The sequence below is a fragment of the Astatotilapia calliptera genome, chromosome 2 (assembly GCF_964374335.1).
Source record: "Astatotilapia calliptera chromosome 2, fAstCal68.1, whole genome shotgun sequence".
Taxonomy (NCBI): Eukaryota; Metazoa; Chordata; class Actinopteri; order Cichliformes; family Cichlidae; genus Astatotilapia; species Astatotilapia calliptera.
In genome coordinates, this window is record NC_137423.1 from 10,793,562 (window position 1) to 10,813,598 (window position 20,037).

Below are 20,037 nucleotides of genomic sequence, written 5' to 3' on the forward strand. Positions count from 1 at the left end.
CACGCCCCTAATAATTAAACTGTAAGGTGAGTTATAGAACGTCCCCCTGTACAGGTGTTATGAAGGGGTACATAACAATAATTCGTCTCTAAGTAAATTTATTGCTGGTTATGGTTCCAGTGAGGCGAAAAGTTCACCAGAAATCAGAAGAGATCTGCTAACTGCAAACCCACTGCTGTGTCTACAGTGATGATTTTTTCTATAAAATAAGTAGTGACGGCGTCGGAAAATCCTCTGCTTTCACCGAGGAGGTGTGTTGTTGTCCTCACCCGGCCAGCGGGCTTCCGTTCATGATGTCGAAGACCTGGTGAGGGTTCAGGAGCTTCCGGAAACCATAGAGGAGCTCTCTCCCCTTCAGACCGCCACTCTTCGGGTTGACAAACACCAGCAGAGGACACACGTCTGCTCCCAGCGTGTTCTGCTGAAAGGAAAACCCGATGCTGGTGAGATGTTGGGCAGAGGTAAGAGACATCTGGAAGCTGAATGGTTTTATTCAGTGTGCTTGTTTCCAGAGATTTTCCTGGAGCTCTTTAAGCACCACAGCCTCATTACATCTGCTCGGTTCGGTAAGAAGACACCAAAACTCCTCGTGCTAAGAGTGTGTTCGCAGAGCCTGAGTTTAATGAGGCGTATTTGAACAACAGTTACCGTGATCGCCGGAATGACCAGCGAGGTGAGCGTCTTGTTGTTGATCGAAGTATCTTTAGTCAGCATGTAGATCCTCTCCGCTTCAGCGAAACACGAGATCTGCAACACCACCGCACCTGGACACACACACACACACTGTAACAGCAGTCTGGCAAGGAAGGAGCGGCTAGCAGGTCCAGCGGGCATGTGGTGTGGAGGTTAGCCGGATAACTCGAAGCCAGTCAGTTAAATTAAACAACAGACCTTTATTCATTATCAGCAACATAAGACCATACAAGCCAGGTCTCCACGGCTCTACTCTGTCCATACATACATGTGCGGGGTTCGGTAGTCGTCGGCGCCAGGCCGTTACAACAGTAAGGTGTTTCCTCGGACAATGGAACATGAGCAGCATGGAATGGCTGCCGCTAACAACACACACCCACTAGGAGACCCCCACAACTACTACAACAGTAGGGCAACCCCCCCTAGTGGTGCTATAACCCAAAAGGGTTGTTACAACACACACACACACACACACACACACACACACACACACACACACACACACACACACACACACACAGAGGAAAAATCTGAGTTTGATGTCTCAGACCCTCAGTTTATCTCAAATCAGCTGCTGCTAACTTTCTTCTAAGACAGCCATACCTTATAGGTTTAAACAGAAGGGGGTGGAGCATGTAGGTCTGAGATGACCATATTAGGAATATAACTCTTTGTGACATCATATAGAGCCAATGGTACAAAAAGCCAACTGAAACCAAGTGTTTAGAGCATACTAAGGCTGAGCTGTGGGATCTGTACGCACTGAGCTCATCATTAGAAACTCTGACTGTGTTAAATATGAACATTCATCACTGAGACAGGAAACCAGGTGTGATCAGAAAGAATTTGCTCTTAAATAATACAAAGTCATGGTTTTGAGGTTCATTGGGCCAGCAGTGTGACCGTCAGCGTTATCATCATTTATTTAAATATTTGTCCCCCAGGGTTGCACAGCGAACACAGACTTCTGACGGAGAAAACCGAAGGAAACGACGCCAATGATGCCACCACTCAACGCAGTGTTCAACGCACCCTACCTGCTCAGCAGGTTTACCTCACTGCACCTTTGAGCACAGAGAAAAATACAGCTGAAGAGTCACCATTTCAACAAACCACAGGAGTTCAGCTGCACCTGAAGATGACCTTGAAAAAGAGATTTTAGATTTTTATGGAAAACTCCCCAGAACTTTCTGATCACACCTCATAAGTGAGCGTCAGTGAGTCATGAAGACCATTTAACTGATCTGGACAGCAGCGCATTTCAGAGAGAGTCCCGTCCTCTTTAGAAACATGTATTTATCCGTCTCTGTCCATCAGGCGACGCTCGAGTCCTGCTTCCCACTCTCACCATGGTTAGCTTGCAGTTCACAGATTTCTTCTGACATAAATTCAGTAAGATGTGTTCAAATTTATTTACCCATAAGGACACAAGAAGTCCTCGTGGGACAGAACCAGTGTGAAAACTACAGAAGGTGATCTGAGCAGGAGGAGGCCAGGAAAGACTACATGTGTCCTCAAACCTGCCCAGCAGGCTGCTTTCATGACGGACGACTCACCTTGATTGAGATAGAAATTGCTGATGGTGACCAGGTGACCTGCAGAGAGGAAGAGGAGGACAGGTGAGTCAGAGCGGCAGAATTAAACCTGAAATTAACAGTTAAGGGGAAATGAGCCTGAACATAAAACTTCGGTTTGAATAAAAACACAACAGAGCTTCACTTTTTAACTTCGTCACACGCTTTAATCACGTTTGGTTCACATCCACCCACCAGAGGGCGCCACAGAAGGAAAGCATGCGTTTTTTAAAGCGACTCACTCTTGATGGCGAGGTGTTCCTCGATCAGCTGCGTGTACTTTTCTGTGGTGAGCAGGGGGGGCAGCCCTCCAATCAGCAGCTCCACCCGCACCGCCCGGTTCTTGTTCTCCACGATGTAGAACCGAGTCTGATTCATCTGCCGCAGAGACACCTGCACATAGCGCGACGCCACATCACCACGTCAGGGTGCGTCCACCATCTTTTTATTCTGTACTATGGTTACGATCTAACTGAGGCACTACGCAGGAATGACCACAAAGCTCACTGAATTCGAGGCAAGCGGTTAGGATGCAGACCACGAGTCCCCGACCTTTACCTGCCCGTCATCTCTACGTTTCCCCTCCCTCTCCCTCTCGATGGTCACAAAAACAGAAAACATGCAGACAAAATAAAAGATTATGTAAACACCTGCAGATGAATTTTGCAAACTGAATAACGAGTGGCTCCACAGTGGAGTGGTTAACACGTTTGTCTAACACATGGAAACGTCTGACAGCGAGAGGAGACTGAAATCCCTGCGAGGACTGCAGATCCTAACCACGCACAGCAGGAGACGCCGAAAGAAGCAGAATCAGCTACCTGATGCTGGCGGCTTTGCCACAGAGAAACCAAAGAGTGTCACCCTCTGCAGAAACCATTATTTTTATACTGTAAAAATGTTTATATTTGCAGCTCGGATATCCAGCTTAGCAGACTTATATACCTGCAACTAAAGTAATAATAATAATAATAATAATGCAAAAAAAAGAAGAAGAAAAAAAGTGATGTTTATTTTAGTGACACGTGTCTCTGTCAGAGTTACTACAGTAACTAAAATTAAACTCCAGACTAAAGCTGGGTGTTAAAAGCGTATAATCAAAATAAAAAAGAGAAGTGAAACGATGCTGTGTACCAACAACCCCGAGGTCAGTGTGGCTAAATCTGTCTACACATCAAGCATCAGCAGGCTGCGGTGCACTTCTTCCTCATGCTGTGTTTGAGCTGTAAACGCTCATAAACACTTCTTTTCTTTGTTCTTATGAAACATACTTCAAGAGGTTTGTGGTGAGCGTAGCAAACATTATGTAGGAGCTGGTAACGGATAATAAATACTGATTTGTAAATAACAGGACAATAAACAGAACTTTTTATACAACATTATACTGCAGAATACTTTTAACTATGCAGCTCATCCTCTTTTTGTTGACAGTACTCACTCCACCATAAACACAATCAACAATGGAAACGTAGCTTTAGAAAGCTGTAAATATTCCTGTTACCACTGTGACCTTCACATCAATCTACTGACCTTGTAGGAGAGGTCAGAGGTCAAATTATGTTGGACGAGACCTTCTATATGTTGAACCATGTTTTCTAAGTCAGTTTTCCACCAATTAATCATGAAGTTAAAGACCTCAGTGGATGTAAGCCAAGCTCTAATGGACCGCCAACACCAGCCCACTCTGCACTCTTACAGAGTTTTATCAGAATTCATTCAAAAAATTTTGTGCTATCGTGTTTACAGACAGAATGACACACAGGCGCTACCAAAACCTTACCCTAACTTGGTGAATATAATCGAATATATTCATATAATCTGACCTCAGACACGTGGCTAGTCACTAATCTTTGGATGTGCAAAAGGCAACAATTAAATGCATCACTTATTCTCAGCGTTGGCATTTATGAAAGTTCATGAAATCTTGTTTGTCCTCTTACCTTCCTGATCTCCCGCAGTTTGTCCCGAAGCTTTTCATGAGGAGTCAGCGTCTGTCTCTGCACTGGATGACAGAGACAGAAAGGTCATGACCTTCTCCGGTATCACATAGAGCTTCTGCAGAGCATGGCAAGACTCCACGCTCTGCTCTAAGGTCCAGGTTTATGGTTTTAGAAGCGCTGAAGAAGGTGCGTAATGTTTAAAATGAAGAGAATGACAGCGGCTTGTACTGTGTGCAGCTCAGGTGTGGGTGAAGTATTCAAAACACTAAACTGAGCTGAAAATATTCATGGGCCAGAAGCAGCTCCACGCTGACCACGAACCACTTCAAAAATGGATCTACAAAAAAACCCCACTCTGACGTGTTCTAGAGACCTAATGTATTTCATTGTGATCGTGCATGTTCTCTGAGAACATGGCTGAAATTTGATATTGGCTGAGCGTCTCAAAAAGTAAGTTTAACATAAAACAAAAGAAAATCAAAAGCTGTATTGGGTGTGGCTTAAAGGCAATCTCAAAATAGGGGGCGTGGTCAGAAATGCAACAAATATGGGTGTAGCCTATTTAAAAAACTATTTCAATAATTGTTTATTAATGGCTGTACAAAGTAAGATTTAAGTAAGATTGTAAGACCTTATTCATATTATATCATATTATATTATATTATATTAAATTAATCGGTGACTTAAATTTTTTTTCTCACCATAAATAAATTTGTAATCTAAACTATCTGCAATTAAAATTTTACCCTTGCAATTTCTGACCTTCATACTGGTACTCCGGTGTAAAGTTTCGTCAGAAATAAGTATTAAATAAAAGATTGTAGACGTATAGGTGTGGCTCATACATCAGAATGCTGAACTCTATGAAAAGCTTGAAATCAGTGATTGTTTTTCTAGACAAAGCTTTTTTTTTAAAACTTAAATCTATGAATGGTTTTTATTAATAGTGATAATAAAATAAGATTTAAATCTGTACAAGAACAATATGGTTCCTGTAGTTGGTCCTGCTTGGTCGAGCTGTAGAAAAGAGGCGTGATAAACGATGTAATAGGGACATATGAATAACACCGCATCATCATCGTGTCAGCATTAATATGTGCTCTACCGCAGTGCTCATACTCGTTTTCCAGGTCAGCTGCAAGTTGGGTTATTTTTCTTCACAGTCACCAAAATGTGATTTTGTTTTTCCTCATGCGGGTAGTTCTCACCTTGCTTGCTGCTCATGCAGACCTCCAGCAGAGAGAATTTTGATAGATCTTCCTCCTGAAACCGCACATATCATCGACACCATCAGTGGTTTCAGGGCTGAACTTACATAAACAGCTCAAATTGCCGATTGAAGTATAAACTGCTCAAATGTCCTGCTCATGTTCATTCAGGCATTAATATTAGCCTGGACGCGTCTAACACTTGTAATTTTACCTGTCTGTCCAGCTTACTGAGAACCTCGGCGAGGACCGAGGACGTCGTGCTGCTGTCTGAGACGGAAACCGAAATGAAAGCAACGCCTGACCTGAAACACAAAAACAGTTAGTTGACAAAAACCAGGGACTCTATGTGTAACGGTGGACGTAGCTTCCAGGTTTGATGGGCTTAAATATGCATTAAATCCAATGACCTGCAGAGGGCGACTCCTCTGGCTGCAAACAACTGTGGCTGTACACGTTTATGGTCTCATTAGTCATTCGTTTGAAGGACTATATACAGGACGATGATCATGTCAGAAATTTTGATTCAATCAAAGTGGGCGGGGCTACCTCGTGATTCAACCAGTGGGTGACATCACAGTGGCTACGTTCATCTCTTATACACAGTACATGACAAAAGGTTGCTTTCTTGTGGTGGACAGAGTCCTGACTAAACTCACTTGGGCCAGTCAGTGTACACCTTGATGACCTCAGTGACTCGGGGTTTTGCCCTCAGCAGCCACGAGTCGCCTCCGTCCTTCAGCGAGTTCCTGTTGTCCGGGCTGCCGTTGCGGTTCAGGATGTCGTCGCTGTGCAGACGCTGCGGGCCGCCGATTTCGTGCAGCTCGAAGTCCTGAGGGTCGTCGGGGAGGTAGAAGGCCCTCAGCGCCGCCTCCTGCAGGACAACACAGGTATCATAGAGCTATGGGGGTTTTTTGTTTGTTTTTTTAAATGCCTAAAAAGAAGTATATTTTTTCAGGCATTTAACTCACTTTCTAGTTTACAGTCTTTATTTTGGTTTCAATTTGTCACTACTTAAAAGCCTTACTCTTTAGCTCATAATCTTTTTTCATATTCTCAATTATTGCTGTACCTAATGTTGACTTTTCATTTGACAGTTATGAATTTTATTTATTTAATTTATTTTACTTAAGATTTAAAATCTGAACTTTGACTGTTCTCCTGTTTTTGGGACAAAATTTAAACTTTTTTAAAGAATTCTTACTTTTTTTAATCAAAGAAATTTGACTATTTTTTTTTAGTTTTATCATTTGTCATCTTCTAATTTATTGATTTGTTTTTTTCTTTTAAGTTTGAGTCAAATTTTGATTTGTTTTTATTGTAACTTATTGTTAATTTGTATATGAAAAGTTTTTAAACCATTTACGCCATAATTTTGACTTTACTCATAAGTTTGGGGGTTTTAAGCCTTTCATATCTGTAACTATTTAATTATGTAAATCCTGGTTTTTCATTTCATAATCTTTCCTTAATTAATATTCAAATCCAACCAAGGTCAAAGTTAGACACAGTCTTACTGAGAAGCAAGATTAGTCACGGTTTTCGGGATATTCCTCTGACACCATTCTGTGTCATATTACTAAAAATAGCTTTTACAGAATTATAGCTCACTGCTTTTATTTTGAAAGTTGTGTTCCATGAAAGTTGTGTGAGATTTCGGTGGTAGAAGAGGTAGTAGTACCTGTCTTGGTGTGTGTGTGTCTGTGTGTGTGTCAGGTTTTTGGGAGGAAGCAGAGCCCTTACCACCACTTCCTCATTCTTTGTGATTGAGACCAGTCGGAAGAAACCGCGCTTGACTGCATCGTCGCCATCAAACACCTTGAGAAACTGTTTACCTGTGGGTCACAGTAAACAAACCAGACACAACCAGATGTGACTGCAACATCTGCAAGCAGAAATGTTATTCCACAGCTGTATCATCCACCAGTCGGTCATTAATAAAACCTCTGAAACACAAAGGGAGCTTGTATACAGACATACGGTGAACCGACCTGACTCTGAGGCAGCCGGCTGACCGTCTTTGGATGCTGGCGCTGCTGCAGCAGAGAGATCAGCATCATCGGAGTTATCTAATGGAAACATGGAGGAAAAGAGCCGGTCAGGTGAGACAGTTTACTGGACACAGAACTTCCTGATCAGATTTCAACAAGCTGGAACAACCTGAAACAGACCCAGATCAGCAGCTCACCTTATTCTCATTTAGAGCCTGACGTCTGAAATCTTAGTTTGTGGATTTGTCAAGTAATAGAATATCACCAGCCAAGAAAGAAAAAGACAAACGTCTTTACAATCACTGTGAGGAGGCCGCTGTGTCTGTCTCAGCTCCATGTTTATTACTGTTAGTTGTTGTTTGACTTTATTTGTCAGCACCTTTCATACAGGTGCATCAACTCAAAGCATCAGCAATCAATTAAAAAATACAAAAGGACTCTGACAGCACCACAACAGTTGGTGTTTCAGCATAGAAGCACAACACCAACCACCACAAAGCAATGATGTGTTAATCTCATAGACCCATATTTTATTCACAATTGAACAAATGTTTAAACTGAGAGATTTCCCAAAAATTATAAGCTCAATTTGAATTTGATGGCAGAAACAAGTCTCAAAATGTTGGTACGCAGCAAGAAAAGGCTGGAAACGTAAGTAATACTAAAAAGAAACAGCGGGTATAAGAAGAGCATCTTAGAGAGGCAGAGTTTCTCAGAAGTAACGATGGGCAGAGATTCACCAACCTGTGAGTTTTAGCTCATATCTTATTTTTCTGTTTACACATTTGATATGTTTTCTGTGTTCTATTGTGAATAAAATACAGATTTTAAAATCATCAAATTCTGTATTTAATTTCCAGTGTCTCAACTCTTTCTACAAACAGAGTAGAAAAGTGAGTTCAGATCTTGTGAGACTTTGGAGATCGTCTGGAGGATGAAAATGAACTCTGGCTGTTTCTGACTTTGCTGCCTTTCTTCACGCGCAGCCTCCTGAGCTCTGACTTTGATTTGTTTTGCTGTTAAGAGTTTTATTTTGGAAGAATTCTCTGGAAAACAGAAACACCCTGAAGTGTTTTTGTGAATTTTGCGATTTGGCCCTTTGAAACCTGCAGGGGCTCGTGTTTCAGCTCTCGGCGTTTGGATGTTTGTCTGCACTATTCACATCCTGACTTCTTTAAAAACATCTTTTTTCAGTTTCACAGCTCAGATCAGCAGTGAAGCTGTCAGGAAACGAGCCGAGCGTTTGCGGTTCACACAGTTTGTGTCAGTAGCGTCAAAGGATGTGGTCTGGAGGAGCATATGTGTGTTTGTTTCACTCCTGCTGTGCAGACCTGCCTCCCATTAACTCCCGATGATGTAAATCTTTATTTTTTTTGAAGTGTGAACATTTTCTGTAAGGCGGGGTTCACTGTGTGCATACTAGAGATGGACCGATCCGATATTACGTATCGGTATCGGTCCGATACTGACCTAAATTACTGGATCGGATATCGGAGAAAAATAAAAAATGTAATCCGATCCATTAAATATCACGAAAGCACCTCGCAAAACTTGCAACACGCCGTAACTCACCTCAGAACGTTAGCAGTCGGAGCAGTATGCATCACGTGATAGAGCGGCTGTGGCATGCAGGACCTGTCGGTGGTCTGGATAGCATTTGGAGCTTCGCTAGCAACCCGGCATTTCATCTCCGACAAAGTTATCCCCGAGAGAAGTAAAGCAAGTGTGTAAGTCCATCTCTGAATGTTTGTAAAGCATTCCTGCGTTAAGCTTAACAAGCGACTGCCTCTCTCTCTCTCTCTCTCTCTCTCTCTCTCCTGCTGCTACTTCAATCATGAAACTGCTTAACGATCAGCTGATCGGCTTTTCTGTTGCGAGTCCGTCTCTCTTGTTTGTTTTTGGCCCACTTTGCACCAGAAAGAGGAAACCAGCGGCTGAACAACAGCAGCACGTTTAAGCTTGATCAGCTGTTGTTAGAATTTATTTATTATTACTTTCTACTCGAGGATCTTTTTCTACGTAGCTGACGCTGGTAACTGTGCAGGGGCGGATCTAGCAAAGTTTAGCCAGGGGGGCCGATAGGGCATGAACAGGGAAAAGGGGGCACAAAGACATACTTTTCTTTCTTATTCTCATTTAAAATGTCGAGCTTTTAATAAATAATTATCTGACACCCAAAGTTTTAATTTGATGTAAAATGAATAGAAGTCAATTACTGTATATAGTGACTATTAAGTCTAATATACCCTAGTAAGCTATAGTACTTTTTACTTTGGGAAGGTACCATCTGTGCAGTCTGCAATTTTGTTGAAGAAAGATGTTGAATCTATTTAATATTTCTTGAAAAATAATTGATTTCTGTGCATTTTTTTTCACACTGCATCAAATTAAGGTTGATTACGTCGATTAAGCATCATGAGGTGGCGCGTGAGGGGTGGTTCCCTATTTTTTATTTATTTATTTTTGTTGTTGCTGGGAGTTGGAACCCTATTAGTTAGGTTGCTTAATATTTACGCTAAGTACTCTTTAAAATACCAGAATAGGGAGGATGGTGTAGGTTTAAGTTTATTAGATTGATCAGTATTGCTGAACTATGAAATATTTTTTTTTGTATACAGGTATAACAGAATAGCTTTAGTGTAGTTGTTGTTTTAAACTTGAGTATGAACTTGCAGACTTGCAAAATGCAGCAAGATATTTTAAAAAACAGTTTTGTTGATTAAAAAACACTATATCGGATTCATATCGGTATCGGCAGATATCCAAATTTATGATATCGGTATCGGTATCGGACATAAAAAAGTGGTATCGTGCCATCTCTAGTGCATACCCAGCTCGTGGCTGCAGCTCTCAGCGATGCGGTAACAGTGCATCTTGCTGAAGTTTCTGGAGTCGAGGCGGACACAGGCCGGATGCAGCAGCATGCAGCGCAGACGTCCCAGAGTGCACTCTGCCGGCATGCCGAGGTAACATGCTGCATGGCTCTGCAGGCGGGAGGGAAAGCAACATGTCACTTTACACACACCAAGCTCAGGGAAGTGAAACATCATGTAACACCCGTGATCTCAGAGTTTTATCAGCCTCATCGTCTGAGGGTGGAAGACAAATCCAAAACCTGCAGTTCCTCTAACGCCCACAAGGGGCTCCAGCAGCGAGTCAGTCCCCACAGACTCCATGTTAAAACTTTACAGCAGAAATAGACACGTTTACAGCCTGATACACACACTGCTTTAGTATCTGTAGCTAATCCCCCCTTCATAACACCTGTACAGTGTTAAAATTTACATTATTAGGGGCGTGGCCTCTTTGACTGACAGTTCAGCTAGCTGCTAGCAGGGCTTCACTTGAACTGCACCTCTGGACTGTGTTTGTGCTGTTGGAGCCTTTTGGAGCATTTCTAAGTAAGTAAATTAGGTTGATAACCAAGCTAGTTAGCATTAGCTGGTAGTTTAGCTGATAACGCATGCCACCCTCTGATCCAAATATGGGTGCTCTTGGTTCCCAAAGAGGTCACAAAAAACTACAGCTGAAATTTCATATTGAGTCCAGAAACTTATATATACAGTCTAAGGCACAGGTGTCGAACTCCAGGCCTTGAGGGCCGATGTCCTGCTGGTTTTAGATGTGTCCTTCCTACAACACAGCTGATTTAAATGTCAAATCACCTCCTCAACATGTCTTGACGTTCTCCAGAGGGTAATGAACTAATCATTTGATTCAGGTGTGTTGACCCGGGGTGAGATCTAAAACCTGCAGGACACCGGCCCTCGAGGCCTGGAGTTCAACACCCCTGGTCTATGGGGTAAGGTGGATCTGTGGAGACTCAGGAATCACCTTTACTTGTTAACAGTTTCTGTATCACCAGGACCAGAGACAGCTAAATGATCTCAAAGAGGTTCAATTTAAATTTAGGAAGAGAATAGTCTGGGAATGGAGGGACTCCAGTTAGCTGGGGTGAAGCTTTAAACCTTAATGGAATTTAATTCATCAACTGTACAGGTGTCATGACTGGACTGGAGCCTCTGCTGGACGTTAGAGGCACTGCATGTTTTAGCACTTGAGCTGCTTGAAACCCAACCTAAACCCCACCCTAGAGGAAATCAACACTGACACATTTTTCGCTGATTCTCACCGTGATGCCGCACCACTCGCACCTCATCCCTGCCAGGACGTCAGACGACCCGCACGAACGCCGGCAAACCTCACACCTTGCCGCTGACGCCAGGTTTCCCTCCCTCCAGTGGTGGTGGTATGTATCCTGGAGCAGAAAGAAAAGAATGAGTTTCAGTCCAGCGCTAAAAATAGTCCCCATCAGCCGCAGCTAATTGAGGAGGATGTAAAAATGAAATGTCATATTTGTGAGGAGGAAAGCACCGAAAAAGAAAAGTGCACTGTGTGAATAGATGGGCTGAAACCCGACGACAGCTTCCCGGGGTTGTTGTCAGCCTGTCTGCCATCATCAGCTCTGCAGGAGATCAGCTTCATGCTTTTCACTTTTTATCCAGACTGTGAGCGATCGATGGGTTTTGATCGAGCTACACACACTGAACCGACAGCAGACATCCTCATTGAAGTGTCTTACAACGTCTTTGATTAAAGTCAGACTGACTGGACCTGATCAATATCACTACTTCACAGAGCCCAGTTTCTATTATAGACTAGCTGCACAGTGGGCGCTACCTACATTTCAAACTATAGAAAATTTGTCAGGTAGGAATTCAGTTATCAATTATTTTTGTTTTCGTTTTTTAAGGTGGAAATATCTACTATCTCATCTTGTGCACATGGTATTACACTTCAATATTCACAGCAGTTTTAATCACAAAGTCTGCATTTGGTGACACTTCCCTCTCCTTTAGTGGAAAATACTGATGCATGAACTTTCTCAAGCTCCTGCTCTTCAGTTCAAGGAGTGACTGATCGTTTTCATTGTTGTCACAAAAAATGATGTCACAGATGCCAGAGGACAGAGCATCCCTGCCATGCGCCCGTTTTTTTTGGTAACCTCGCGTGCAAACCAAGGGATGAAGCGTGAGAGACAAGGTCATTTCAGCACGTCTCAGTGATCGCTCACTGCAGAAGCACAGAGATGGAGAACACTGATGCAGAACACTTTGAGACGACCACCACGACTGCTTTATTTCCTGTTTGTGTTTTTAACTGAGTTAGACACAGTTTCAGGTTTGCACAAGCACCAACCAAAACCGCGAGATGAGTGGACGCTGAGGGTTCAGCTGGCACCAGAGAGCAGCAGGTATTATATAAGAGAATAAATTCAGAGGCCTTGTGTTACTTCTAACAAAGTCAGTATTTTAAAAAGAAATACAATAAAAATCTACAATAAAGTCGTCATAGCTATGGATGTGAGGGATCAGAATAAACTATTAAACTACCTAAAATAATTATTAAAGCGATCGATGTGCCAAACGGCTCACTGATAGATCACGTAGCTGGAGTCTACTCTAAACTACTTCCAGCAGTCATGTTTCACAGCTCGCTGAGCTCAGCTGCATCTTCCACCTATAGAGCCTGCCCTCTGGTGGTGTTTTTGTGCATTACAACATAACACACGGCCTTAACACAGCATCTCTGTGCCAGTTAAGAAGAGCCCGTTTGTTAACCAAACTGACTGAACTTCTCTGGTTCGGCCCTTTTATGATCTGATTGTGAACGTCATAGAGAAAGTCCTCAGTAGCGCCCCCATGAGGTCAGACTGAAAACTGTAGCATTGGCCTACGTAGTTTTAGTCCAGCTTACTGTTGGAAACACTTTATATTTATACTGATATTTTTTAAAGCGATACCTGCTCCAGAATCCCGTCCAGTTGGCAGCTGCGACAGTCGGCACAGGTGAAGATGGCACAGTCAGCGTGGACATGCAGCTCACACACTGAAACACACACACGCAAACACACACACGCTAATAAAAAAATCACTCATGAGATTTAATCCACTGGTCTACTTGGTGATGGTGCTGGTCTGACCTTCGCAGCGCAGCGCCGTGCTTCCCTCTGTTTGTTTCCTGCAGACGCAGCAGAAACGTTTCTTCTGACCGGCGGGACCGAAGCAGTGAGCCACCGGCACCTGCAGGGGGCAGCAGCAATGTATGTTAACAAACAGACAAAGTAAACGCAACACTGAGCCTCCAGCCTATTGGCTGTCCATGAATACAGAGCTTAATTAAAAAAACAAAATCCCAAAAACAAAACAGCACATTGCTCCTGCTGCTCCAAACAGTCTGTAAATCTGCATTGCTCCTCTGATTAAAATAGTCCCCATCAAAATACAGCTGTTGGCTGCAGTTTTTATGTTGACTTACAAATGTTGCTGTAAATATCATGGCTGTTATTTGTTGTTGTTGTTGTAATTGCCATGTTTGATCCAATGACCTCTCTTCATTTCTTAAAAAGAAATGATTAAATGCATTTTATTGCTCTGTTTTTCCTTCACTTTAACGCTCCTCGCTCAGTGTCGCTTGTGTACTTTACTGTAATGACCGAGTGGAAATGTTTATAATGAATAAAGAGACCGTCAGGACAGAGGGATCTGTTATAGTTTTGCATTTTTCCAAATCCTTTATTTATAATGAGCCACCACTGAAGCGGCATGACAGGTTATGTAAGAAGATAACATTCAAACATGAGGGGCAGAGTGAAGGCCTGCAGCTGCATCACATCCAAGAGAGCCAAACACCCCAGAACAACGTGAACGCAGCCGTATGGCAGCTCACAGTGTATTTACATTAAGTTTTAATTCTACTCCACGAATGTGCGAATGAAAAGCCGTGGAGCTGGGAAGAGATGTCGGCGACATTAATGATAACTAATGCTTAACGGTGTCCCACAAGGCTCAGTTATGGGTTCAGTTGTTTTTCCAGTTTTTATATTGATGACACTGTGTTATGTAAAGTTATACGCAGATGATACCATATTATTTTGTTATGCTGATTCAGATGATCTTAAACTTGTACCGAATGTACGTAAAACCACATTTCTGTTACTCTGCTATGGCACATCTCTACTGTTCGACATTTCATTATCGAGAGAAATACAATTTGACTTGTGTCAGATGATGTCATAGATGAATATAACTGGTTATCATCTACATATAAATATATAGTTTTCTAATAATATTACATTAGGGAAGCATGTATAAAGTAAAAAGTTTGGCTTCAGCACAGACCCTTAGGTGATTGAGGAAATCTCCAACAAAATTTGCATGCAAAATACCAGGAAGTATCCCATAAATACAATTCAAACTAGTACAGTGCGTTTCCTTTAATGCTAATTGCGTATTCTAATTTCTTCATTACAATGTTGTGACCAGCAACATCAAACACTGCACTGAGCACAGATACCAGTCAACTATCAGAGGTGATAAGAAGATCATGATGATACTTGTCATGTAGGAAACCTCTGAGGGGCCCTGCTGCCTTCAGGTTTTGGTTTCTGTAATAATAATCTGGTAACTGTCCATCATATTTCTGTAAGCTGAGTGTTTTGGTGTCCAAACCTCCAAACTGGACTTCCTGGATCACACTTCAGTGTGTCTAGTGAAAGTATGTTACGTGAAGCACCACACAGACCACACTCTGAGCTGTTGTTTTCCATTTGTGTTTTGTTTGATTATTTTTGTGCCGCGCCGTTTTTGTGCTTATAATGGAGCTGCTGCTTGTCAGGTCGGAGGGTAGAAATACTGAACGCTCTTTAGTTAAACCTGACCCAAGAGCTGCCTGAGCAATAATAAGGAGCCTGAGGATATTTCACATTAAAAGCAGGTGAGGAGAAAACACCACTGCTGCCGCCTGCTCGTGTTTATTGCAGGGCTATTGATCGGTGCAGCAGTTAGTCAAGCTCAGTGATCAGTGCTGTGCTGATCGATAAACATCGTGTCGGCGCGTGTGTAGCGTTTCAGCGAGGCGGCAAAAGTGAAGGAGACAATAAAAAGAAGGGCTGGAGAGCAAACTGTGAAGCTGACAGAACAAAGCAGGTCTGCTGCTTTCATTTTATAACTTTGTTGGCTGATTATGTCTGGTTTGTTCTGCTGGGTAGAGTTTGTTCACTCACCATGGGCCATTTCTAGAATGTCACCTTCACTGGAAGCACAATTATCCACTTGTTTCAGTGCAATGAAGTCTCTGCAGCTTTTCATTTCTTACAATACAGAGTGATAAAGTCCACAGCAGAAGCTAAATCCCTGCTCTGATTTGGTTTCTAAACTGTTATTTACAGTAAACAGACTCTTTGAGGGCTCTGAATGTCACTTAGATCCTGAGACAATGACAGACATACTTATTAAAGAGTGGACAGGTGGTCTGTGAGAGGTTCAGGTCCGGATTTGAAAATAAGCATTTTGTTTCAACCCTAACTCACAAAAATTGCCTGATAAAATTAACTCAAGGAATGCAAGCAGGTGGCACTATGACACTGTGTGGTGCTTGTGAATTTGAGTTGCGCAGGAGAACAACGTTGATGCTAGTTATGCTTCTTGGAGCAACTCATCTGGAGTTTTTTTTTTCTTTAGTCCTGATTAAAAAGTTATGGTTGAAGATACAAAGTTGGCTTTTACTCTTCTGCTTGTTGGTAAATGAGAACACTTTTTGTTTTGATCCAGATATACCTCTGTTTTTATTTTTAAGGATAATTAGCATAACAAGCTAGCTGTTAGCTAAGTGCTAACAGCTAGCTAAGTCCTGTTAGCTAAGTATGTAAATTCTATTAGTTTTCTTTTAAGTGTTGTATTATTATTCTTTTTTTATTTACTTGTGAGCTTAGAGTAGGAAGGAAGTACTTCTAAGTACTAAGTAAGCTAGGAAGTAAGTTTAATGTACTGTACAAGCGGTCTTTGTATAAATTACATTGCAGCCACGTTTTGTAGCAATGAGTTGCATTCTCGCAATTCAGTAAGTGGTGGATTCATGTGGCCGCTGTTCACAATCGAGAAAATGTGAATTAAATCAAATGAAATTGTGCGAGTAAGACAAATTAATCCACCTGTGATGCAAGCTGCGTTGCTTCTGGACAGATTGGCTTATGAGAGCTCAATATAACACACTACCTGGGTAGTACTGCTAACAATAAATGCTATACACAAACGCACACACACACACCTGAACTTAAGCGACTCTGAACCACTTGAGCGTGCGGACTGACAAACATGGACTGCTGGAAATCCTTATTGTGAAATATTAAATTACTGTTTACTTGTTAGTTTAAATAAATATTTGAACTTTTCTTTAAGCTGTGAACACAAAGCCAAAGATCCTAACCTACTGTGTATACACGGTATACCGTGTAACCGTGTAACATCAGCTTATTAGTCTTATTGTGGCTTACAGTGTGATTTAGTCTCCTGTTTGCACAATTACATAAAAAGTCAGTTCTCACTTAGAGGTTACAATAAAGCCACTTTCGCAGCTGAACTTTTCATGACACATTTGTGAGAATCAGACTGGAATATTCTCCAGTTTTCCTCGCTCACATGCAGCAGCGAGCAGGAAATAGTCCTCTTCAGATGCTTTCATGTTACTGGAAATATTCTGTGTGGTTTAGATGCGGGTGGATGCATGGGTGTAGTGTGCAGGAGGCAGCGCACATGGCGCCTACTTTCTACAAGTAAATGCACCAGACTCTCAGCTGAGCACATCAGCATAATTGCATTTGGACCGGGGAGCTGGTCGGTTAAAGGCCGGCTGATGTCTGATCTGATCGTGTTTGCATTCTCGTTCTCTGATGGGTAATGCCTAAAGAAGTTCAGCCCTGCAAGGTGTAAAAATAAACCCCATCTCATCACGTCTGGGGATCCCTGCCTTCGTCCCATTGGCTCCCGGACTGGGGTCCAGAGATTAAAGTAAAGGTGTTTCCTCACCTGCAGTGTTTAGTCTGTTTAAAACGGGTGCGAACCAAAACAACGACACTGAGACATTTTGGAGGAGATGGTCTCGGTGCGGTTCCACTCCGAACCAACTACCACGTGTATGTTACAGAAAACATCCTGTAGCGACGTTTGCTTTGTATTCTCAATGCAGGAAGGTTTTATAGATGTGCAAATGTCTGTACGGACTAGTAACTGGCTGTGAAATAAATGTAAATTCTCTGTTTTCTCACACAGCACCTTCCTCCTGTTTTTACTCTCGTTGCTCCCACTCCAGACGCATCGGGCCAACATTGTCCCGTGTCTGTAGTGACGCATTTTGGCTCATTTGGAGTTTGGAGCATGAGCGTATGTTGGATACTCACCTGGACCAGAGACGGAGTCATGGAGGAACAAACCTTCCGCAGCGTCTTCAGGCATTTTTCGTGACACATGAAGTTACACACTGAGGAGGAGACAGAGGAGCACAGTCAGAGACCATTAACACTGTCGGGGTTTCTCTCGGCTTTCTGAGTTGTTGTTAAAGAGATGCTTTTTCTTATGATATTTATATGATAATCTCTGCATCTCAGTGGTAAATCGTGTGTGCAGCAGGCATTAACACAAATACAGCCGTCGCACAAACATAAAAAAAAATAAAAAAGCACGGCATGAATTAAACAGGTACAGATTCAAAAAGTTTCAGTGCAATTTTGCAAACCATCACTTTCACCTGGAGCACGATTTTCTTAATTCATTACAGCTGACGTTACCTCCAGCACACCTCGGGGGTTTCTCAGAAAGCAGCTCGGACATGCAGGGCACCGACGCTTGTTTCTGTTCCTCTGCCTGACGTTAAACTTTTAAAGCCTTTTATTGAAACTATGATACGATACTGATGCTCACAGGCAGACAAAGCGGCACCGAACAAAAAGACTGATTTTGTCTTCAGATTGTGACGCTTGGAGTGGGTAAAAAGTAAAAGAAAAATCAGCACAGTATCGTGATATTTTGTCATATCGTGTGGATAGATGGACACCAAATGATAAAACTACAAACAAGAGGGCTCGTCTCATGCACCAGTGTCCTGAGATAGCCTTACGTCAAACTGCCACAACTGAAAAACCATCCAAAGCTGGACACGCTGAGCTCGACGAAGACAAGTCTGAATTCAGAGCAGCTAATAGCTCATCACGCGAGTAAAAACAGGACGGCGACCTCCTTCCTTCTATAAACTCGGTCTGTTTGTGCTTCACAATTTTTAAAGCAAAAAAATAACTGACAGTATTGCAGTCGTACAGTGATAATGTCCCACCGTGGGGTGTCTGGTGATTCCCATCAGTAAAAAGTTGATTTGGGTTTTTTTTACCCAACTTAAATTTGTTTTTCAGGCCTCAAATAACCTCGTGGATATCTCCTGATGTTATGAGAGCTCAAAAATGCTGAAAACAATTAAAAATCATCAAATCTGGACCCTCTGTGTCCCTCACAGGCCCGCGACTCTGAAAATACTCACACTATGAGGGTAAACCTTTGAGCTGCTTTAGTAAATAAGATATTGCACATAAAAAAACATCAGCTGATTCTGAGGGGGTCAGAGTTCAGGTACTGACTTGTATTTGCCTCCAAATTCAGCCGAGTTAAATAGAGTTAAACAAAAGCAGAAACCTTTGATCTGTTCTTGCTGCTTTTACTTCCAATACTCCACCCGCCCATCCACCCCGCAGCCCTGCAGCGCTCAGATAAGAACGCTTTCACTCGAGCGCCCGGTGGAAGAGATGCGGCGTGGAGCCGTGACACCGTGAGAGCGAACAATAAAAATGTGTTTGGAAGAAGAAAGGAAGCTGTCAGCTGGATGACTGCTGGTCACGTTTGCACCTCGTCCGCTCTCGCTGTGTGTGCTGAAGTGACATTTAGTGAGTGTGCGTGTTGTTGCCTGTGCTGTCACACTGTGGTAAACCTCAAATGTTCACTCTGGCCAGTTTGAACAATAAAACCTGCTGCAGGCGAGCACGTCTGTGCACACCATCCAGACAACCAGCACAGAGTGGCAGACCGAGGCCAGAGGAGATCAGTCAGGTTTTTCCTGTCCAGGAGCTCCGGCGGGTCATTAACAGCCCCGATGAAGGCACTTTCTCACAGCCGGTGACTCAGCAATGACTGCTCAGAGTCCACGATATCACAGCTAAAACTTTAATGTGTTTGATGAGGAGCAGTTTGAATGAATTTTTGATGATAATGTCAATCCAAACATTCATACTTGACTCTTATCAGACAGTCGCTCTCTGCTTCCTGCAGCTTCACTGACTGATTTGAAATTAGTCAGTTATTTTAAATGTTGGACAGACAAAAAAAAAAAAAACCTTCTGCAGCCTGAACGTTTGATCAGTGTCCTGCTCTTTTATAGCTTTTCTATCTGTTCCAACAAACTAACATGGTAGCAGCCAAAAGGTCAAAGTTTAGGCTCCTGAATGCTGCGTGCAAACCTGTGTGTGACATGGTGGCTGCAACCGTCTTTTATAAGAAGTCGGTGCTCGTGGCTCCTGGTGGTGCTGCCGCTGGAAACATGTAAATTACAGCAGTGCGTGATAAGCACTCGCAGCAGCTCTGGTCACAAAGGAACAGCCGCCGTCGCGGCCCCGTGTTTTCACCGAGATACGTAACCAAAACGGGATCTATTCTGATCTGTACTCCTGTCCCAGCAGTGGCCGTTCCTGTTACACACAGTTTCTCATAATGAGCTCAGTGTATGTACAGTAATCCAGGCTGCCCTTTGTGCT

The 20,037-nt window shown here is 42.7% G+C and overlaps 1 protein-coding gene and 1 long non-coding RNA gene across 6 annotated transcripts in view; one reads left to right on the forward strand and one right to left on the reverse strand.

Moving 5' to 3' along the window:
• dgkq (diacylglycerol kinase theta) overlaps positions 1-20,037 on the reverse strand; it is a 31,581-nt gene that overhangs the window by 8,090 nt on the left and 3,454 nt on the right. The window contains exons 2-16 of one of the 2 annotated variants that reach the window (XM_026184536.2): positions 17,644-17,723; positions 13,390-13,489; positions 13,210-13,295; positions 11,539-11,664; positions 10,237-10,390; positions 7,407-7,484; positions 7,159-7,250; positions 6,075-6,289; positions 5,630-5,720; positions 5,416-5,470; positions 4,208-4,269; positions 2,510-2,660; positions 2,250-2,288; positions 649-764; positions 270-421 (exon numbers count right to left, since the gene is read on the reverse strand). In XM_026184536.2, coding sequence (XP_026040321.2) covers positions 270-421; positions 649-764; positions 2,250-2,288; positions 2,510-2,660; positions 4,208-4,269; positions 5,416-5,470; positions 5,630-5,720; positions 6,075-6,289; positions 7,159-7,250; positions 7,407-7,484; positions 10,237-10,390; positions 11,539-11,664; positions 13,210-13,295; positions 13,390-13,489; positions 17,644-17,723 — 1,597 coding nt within the window. The remainder of the gene's footprint in view (positions 1-269; positions 422-648; positions 765-2,249; positions 2,289-2,509; positions 2,661-4,207; positions 4,270-5,415; positions 5,471-5,629; positions 5,721-6,074; positions 6,290-7,158; positions 7,251-7,406; positions 7,485-10,236; positions 10,391-11,538; positions 11,665-13,209; positions 13,296-13,389; positions 13,490-17,643; positions 17,724-20,037) is intronic. The other variant, XM_026184545.2, reaches the window with a different exon arrangement.
• LOC145430368 (uncharacterized) lies at positions 323-8,247 on the forward strand. 4 transcript variants are annotated; one of them, XR_013910920.1, is made up of 6 exons: positions 412-673; positions 1,638-2,312; positions 4,226-4,393; positions 5,642-5,736; positions 6,057-6,305; positions 7,132-8,247. It is a non-coding gene; the product is annotated as an uncharacterized LOC145430368 (long non-coding RNA). The 4 variants fall into 4 exon arrangements; XR_013910917.1 differs by having other exon boundaries at positions 428-673; positions 1,638-2,045; positions 2,118-2,312; positions 5,642-6,305; XR_013910911.1 differs by having other exon boundaries at positions 323-461; positions 5,642-6,305.